The following is a 6,343-nucleotide window of genomic DNA, read 5'->3' as shown; positions in this document are numbered from 1 at the left end:
AAGGAAACTTCAGCAGATAAAAAAACAGTCAAACTTTAACCGTACAACAGGAGCAAAGAGGACGTGTTCGCCCCTGTCGGCTGTACGTGGAAGTGGTCTAGATCATGGGGGCTGGACTGGATCCAGGTGCACAAAAAAAGCCTGGCAGGATCATTAAGAAGGAGCGCTCCACTGGAGAGCGCACACACACACACACACACACTCAACACACTCACACACAGTCAACACAGAGCAGAGGAGCTCTCATCCGGACGGTCGACTTCATTGTTTTTGTGCGAGTTTTACTACGTTTTAGTTGAGTTTTTTTTAATTAAGAATAGTTTATTATTCACTTTGACACACTTTGGTTTGAAGTTTTTTCAAGTTTGTTGTTGATTTTTCAAGCCTATTTGTTTGGAATATATTTGGGGATTAAAGGTGGATACTTCACGACGCGCAGGTAAAGTATTATCCGAAGAAATAAAAGTTACATTCATATCCCTCTGTGATGTCTTGTCCTACAGTGTATGGGGGATGATTGAGTGCATATTCCCTAAAATAAGAATCCCATCTTTTCTGCTTGCAGAAGTCATCTTGAAAAAGTTTGCCCAGGATTGTTGCTTTTCGACGCAGGAGCGCGCAACTTGTCAGTGCGTCTTGGTCTGGGGTGTTTTTGTTTTTTTACCTGAATGGTCCCAGAAATGGTGGGGCACCTACATTTACAAGCGATGGATGATAGCCTGAAAGGAAAGAACCGGGAAGGGCTGCTCGACAGTCCGGATTCGGGGTTGCCCCCCAGTCCCAGTCCGCCCTTCTGCTCAATCTCCCCGGGTCTGATCGAGTCGCGCTCCGGCAGCTGCACGACGCCCGTCGAAAGCCATCATGGATATTACAAAAAGGAGAGTAAAGAAGGCAAACTGGTAAGAAACATATCGCTGTATTCATTTTATGATTTGAGACAATTTTGTAATCTGAAAGCAGTTACTTGGGTCTGTTTTGTGTCCAGAGTCATTTAGCAGTCGTTCACTTCATTGACACCTCATGATAAAATAGACCTAATGGCTAAATAATGACGCTACTGTGAGAGAAACTGGAGATCTGAGAGCTTTTTAATGTTTGGCCAAAAACATATTTCACTTCAATCCCACTCACATAACATCTGGAAGCGCTCTCTCTCTCTCTCTCTCTCTCTCTCTCTCTCTCTCTCTCTCTCTCTCTCTCTCTCTCTCTGTCAAAAATTCCTTAGTTGCAAACTTTTGATGTTGCACTTGTGCTTAAGATGTCACTGGTCCTCAATAAACCAGTAGAAATGTTTTCCTTCTCACTCTGGTGCATCAGCTGGGCTCTAACTACATGGTGTCATAAGGGTCAGTGAGTTGATAAGGCCCACTTGGGTTTCCAAACTGAGGTCCAGGGACTCCCAGCGGTCCTTGCCAGGATTCCTGGGGCTCCCATGCAAGATGATGAAAAGCTTTATAACACCAGGTGATTAACTCAGTAGCCTGGTATTTGAGTCAAGGTGTGTTATAGGTTCTAATAATGGTAATGGTATGTGATGGATTTACATGGGGCACAGTCATGAAAAAGTTTGTGTCAGGCTTCTTCCTTGTTCATTTCAGAGCTGAGACACATTGTTAGACAGACTTTTAGCTCCATAAAACCTTCACCAGTAGCAGGTCTGTGTCCTCTGTTGAAAGCTCTTTAAATTAATAGAAAAGGCCAATTGCTTGTTTATTAGATTGGTACTTCCCATTCCCAAACTGTTTGACCTCTGACCCTTTAAAGTGAAGTGATGTCCACTCACAACCCTTCTTCACATGTTGCATCTGTTTTTGACGGGCGAGCTATTTAACCAAGACAGATATTTCATTCACAGATTGTTTCATTTGAATAGCTTTACAGTCCTTTACTTAATAGTCGTTATAACATTTCTTATTTCCTTACTTGTTTATCAACTCTGGTCTATTGAAAACCCCCAAGTTGGGAACCTCTATATATCAGATAGGCATCTTAAGAATGGGACCCTTCGGGTTTTGTGTTTCATAATTGTGATTCTGTTACAGAAGTTTGGAAGTTATGTAGTGTCTATCGTGTTAATGTTTATAAGTACCGTTATTATTAATACTGCTACCTGATGGCCCAAAAGTGTCTCGCTGTGAACATAGACACCTAAATAAAAGCTGAAAATAGAAGCTAAAGTTGTTGAAAACAAAGAGAATATTGTTCAGTTGATTAATCTGAGTATCAAAATGAATGGAAAAATGAATGATTGCCTAGAACAAAAAATACATAGCTGGAAACTGGGATCCTGCTGGATTAATTCATGTTCATCCCACCATCTCTGTGGATGTGGTGTCAGCAATTGTCAATGAAAAGTCTCCATAATAACATTAATAGATATCCGACGCAGTCTCATTTCCCACCACATTGGCCACCAGCAAGTGCTAAATAAATTGGAATATTTTAGAAAAACATTGAGCAAAGTAGTCAATCATTATAAAGTTGTTCTAATTCAGTTGTATTAACAGGTTGCACACTTTTTTGAATTTCTTGAATTGTTCTGAGAAAATCCCAATAGCTCATGAGCATTACGAATCTATTACTCATCTATGATAATTAATTCCTAAAGGTGAAATTGCATGATATTTTCAGCAATATCTGCAACAGCTGTATACTTTAAATGCACAATTAGCACAGTCAGTGCACCATAAGGCAATGTTACTTAATGAGGACAGACATGATACTGCACGTAATAAATTATCTTCCATGGAAACAAATATTTATGAAAATTGCTAAATGCTTTTCAATGACACTCAGTGGTTTGTGTCACACATGATGAGGCTGATTTGATTGAAAATCATTTCCAGGTCACTCCCTGTTTGAAAAGTCTTAAGAACATGTCTGCGCACGTCGGGTTTAGCTTTTAAAGCGTCTGAGGGAGGCCTCAGAAATGCAGCGCTGCATCCTGGGAGTTGCGTGACATTGGTTTGCTGCAGCCTGAAACAGAGAGAGCTCCTCTAATCCTCTGGAGGTTCAGATTAGTAGGTCTCCTCTGCTTTGTGGTTTCCCTTTTTAAAGATCAGTCCTGATAGGGGCTGCTCCTGCTTGGAATCCTGTCTGTGGGCCTGTGTGCATGGAAAGAATCAAACCTCTCCGTCAGATATAGACTTTTAGACTTTTACAGTTTTCAGCTCTGTGTCTGTATCGCAAGAGGATGAGGCATAAATGTGCTTGCTTTTTTTCCCTCCTTGCAAATCTATTTATGAGTTGTTTTTGTGTGCCACCTAAGAACAATCCTCAGGTTCTATTTTGGGGTGCAGGGGCTTGTTAGAGCGGCTGCAGGCCATTGCATAAGTGCTTGATGACCTCTCACTTCTAAATTAACGCAGAGTAACACTCAGACAGCCTGTCTGTTTTCAGGCTTGAGCCAAATTCATGCAGATGTGGGATAAATACTCTTATACTTGCATGTCTTTACATACATGTATGAATTAATTGATAAAACGGACAAGATGCATGAACAATATTAGTGTAATCATGTAATCTTGGGTGTTACAGAGCTGGTAAATATAAATGTCCTGATTAAGGATACCCGGTCAAGTATCAGTGGATTAGAACAGGAAAGGCCGGAGACAGGATCTCATGACTTTTTACTAAATCTGCCTCACTGTGTGATACCGATGCTCTTGCAATAACGTCTTTGCAAACACCAGGATGCAAAGTCAGTTCACTTTTCCAAACAGCCAGCAGTTGGAAAAGTGTGTTTGAGTTGGCGTTTCTCTCAGCAACTCTGCATTGTGCATTGTACATTGTGTGGGTTGCTCAGCTGCAGACTATTTTTCCTGGGCAGAAATGTGCTTCCAGGGGGGTTTATGCTTTTGTGAGCATACTGGGGGATCTGCTGCCTGGAGGTGACCTACCCTCCATTCACGAGTGTTTGCTTTGCGGAAGTTGCCAGAACACACCGTGGAGAAATACCTGGGATGCTCTCCATGCCGGAGCAGCGGAGGTAAAGACGGCCACATGCTCGTACAGTTTTTTAGATCATGAAGTACCAGCAGCAGAAACTGAACCGCCCGCAGAGGCATTTTTTTTTCTTTAGTCTGGCTCTGAAAAACCAGCAGCTGTGCAAGTTCACCTCCACCGTTCCGATAGTGTGTGGTGATGATCGTAAGACGAGCTTCACTCAGCGATCAGCCGTGCCCTTGGCCTGTTCTTGCTCGTCCCCTGTAGTGGCATGTGCGCTTAACCGCGGCCAAACCACAGCATGTGACAGCCTCCCCTGTGTAACGTGAGAGGTGTCCGAGTAGTGGTGGAGGTGCCATTTCATTCAGTTTGGTCAGAGACAGACACGCAAAGACAACGGTCAGTTACAACATTGCACAATGTGTGTGACAATTATCTGTGTTTCTGATTGGTGCAGCTCTGTCTGTCCCCTCATGGCTCCAGAGGGGACACTCAGAGGTCAAGGGTCAGCACAAAAACAGATCTGGTTCGTACAGTTAGTTGTGTACTGTGTATCTGTATCCCATCTGGTGTTTTTCACTGTTAAAACACACATGCTCATTAGATTTATCATACAGGAACCTATTAGCGCTTAAACTAATTTGATTCAAATTATCAATTAGTCAATGGAAAGAAAATTAGTCTGCAAATGTTTTGAATATTAATCATTTACGGGTGTCTTTAAGCAAAAATGCCAAATATAAACTTATTTTAACTTCTAAAATGAGACAATTTTTTTATCTTATGCGATAGTATTCTCTAAATGTCACTTTAATTTTAGAGACCAAACAATAATTTGAATGGTCGACAAAAATAATCGGCAGATTATTGATTATGAAAATTAGAAGATTTGGTTTTAAAATTATTTAATGCATCAGAAATCATCAGACTGAGCCTATGTTCCTCCATGTGTGTGTGTGTGTGTTTGTGAGCTGTGTGATGCAGCTGTAATGGGTGAAGCAGGTGGAGTTATGACGGTGGTCAGGTTGAGATGAATGTGAGGAAGATGCCCTCACACATGCAATGTTTGATCATCTGAACCTGTAAATATCATAATCTTCATAAGAATAACATATGACAAAGGCACAGCAACATTTTCAGAGAGTGTCTGTAGGATAACTTGTTCTTAAGAGACCGCTGACCTCCCTGTGGAGACTTCAGACCAAAAAGAGAATCTTTCAATTTCACCTCATGGTCATTTTTTTACTGTCAGCCTGGCTACCAGCTGCTCCAGAGACTCAGATCATTATTATTAGTTTTTGCTGTTTTCTGTGGCTACTGTAGGCCGAACATCTGCAAGCCTATTTCCAGTCCACTCCCACACCACCCACACACACATGGTCATGGTCATGGTCCCACATCTCTAGCCAGCCAGAAAGAGATTTACCACCAACACTTAATTCGGTTGCGTTGCTCCGACTGCTGTGCTTCTTGTCTAATTGTTGTTGTAGTAGTCGGGCCACGGACAAGGCGAGTTCTCATGAGGGTGGATCAAGGAGCATGTTTTCCTGGAGAGGATGGGGACTGCAGTCAGTGTTTTTAATTTGGGTTCCTGGCTTTTGCTGAAACCCCCAACCATGCTGGGATTTTTAATTTTTTTTACTGGAATTCCTTGAATGAACACGTTGGCAGGCTGGTTACAGACAGTTCAGCAGTTCACAGATGTCTTTGTGAAATTGTGACTCTTGTGTTTCCTCTGCACAGCTGCCCTACCTGCTGCTTAACTCCACGAGCACAGACCCAAAGACTCGCATGTACCCCGTGTTCTTCGGAGAAAGCATCGAGGTCAACCCTAAACCAGAGCAGGAAATCAAGTAAGGGAACACTGACACATAAAAACATAGTATTTGTTGCAATAAAGAGCTTCCTTAACTTATTTTGATCAATATGCTCTTGTCAACAGTGCCACCTAGTGATCACTCTTATATGACTTTCTAAAGCGTTCTCACCTTCTCCTTTCCAGGTGCAACTCCGAGGTCAAGTACGACTCCGACAAGCATTACCGGGACCAGGTGTACTGCGCCCCCGTTCCCACGGCAACCTCCTTCAGCGAGACAGTGGTGGCGGTGCGCAACTGCACTTGGAGGAGCTACAAGTCCCAGGTGTACCTGGAGCCGCGGCAGAAACCCATCAGCTACCAGAGCACCACCATCATCTACCCAAAGCACGCCAAGAACACTTACCGCACCACGCTCAACTACAACGCCACGGGCTCCCGCCGCTGGTTTGTCTCCACGGTGCAGCTGGAGTCGAGTGAGGATACTAGTCCCTGTATCATCTACACAGAGGACCTGTAGGGCCCAGACCGCACTGGGAGAGGGCTACCTGGTGATCATCTTGTTTGTTTTGGACGAGGAAC

At 43.1% G+C, this 6,343-nt stretch overlaps 1 protein-coding gene across 1 annotated transcript; it reads left to right on the top strand.

Annotated features, from left to right (window-relative positions):
• Positions 1 to 680: 680 nt before the first annotated feature.
• On the top strand, positions 681 to 6,335 carry rflna (refilin A). Its single transcript, XM_054611654.1, has 3 exons — positions 681 to 899; positions 5,689 to 5,798; positions 5,948 to 6,335. The coding sequence occupies exons 1-3, from the start codon at positions 681 to 683 to the stop codon at positions 6,279 to 6,281; spliced, it is 663 nt and encodes a 220-aa protein (XP_054467629.1). The 3' UTR covers positions 6,282 to 6,335.
• The last annotated feature ends 8 nt before the right edge of the window (positions 6,336 to 6,343 follow it).

The sequence above is a fragment of the Anoplopoma fimbria genome, chromosome 13 (genome assembly GCF_027596085.1).
Source record: "Anoplopoma fimbria isolate UVic2021 breed Golden Eagle Sablefish chromosome 13, Afim_UVic_2022, whole genome shotgun sequence".
NCBI classification, from domain to species: Eukaryota; Metazoa; Chordata; class Actinopteri; order Perciformes; family Anoplopomatidae; genus Anoplopoma; species Anoplopoma fimbria.
The sequence above is the reverse complement of the archived record's forward strand: the minus strand, read 5'-3'. Positions and strand labels throughout refer to the sequence as shown.

What these genes read in the sequence shown, in the direction of transcription:
- rflna (XM_054611654.1), top strand. Translation starts at nt 681, where the DNA reads ATGGTGGGGCACCTACATTTACAAGCGATGGATGATAGCCTGAAAGGA. An exon ending in AGAGTAAAGAAGGCAAACTG is followed by an intron (nt 900 to 5,688) that starts GTAAGAAACATA and finishes TCCTCTGCACAG; the next exon opens with CTGCCCTACCTGCTGCTTAA. An exon ending in AAACCAGAGCAGGAAATCAA is followed by an intron (nt 5,799 to 5,947) that starts GTAAGGGAACAC and finishes TCTCCTTTCCAG; the next exon opens with GTGCAACTCCGAGGTCAAGT.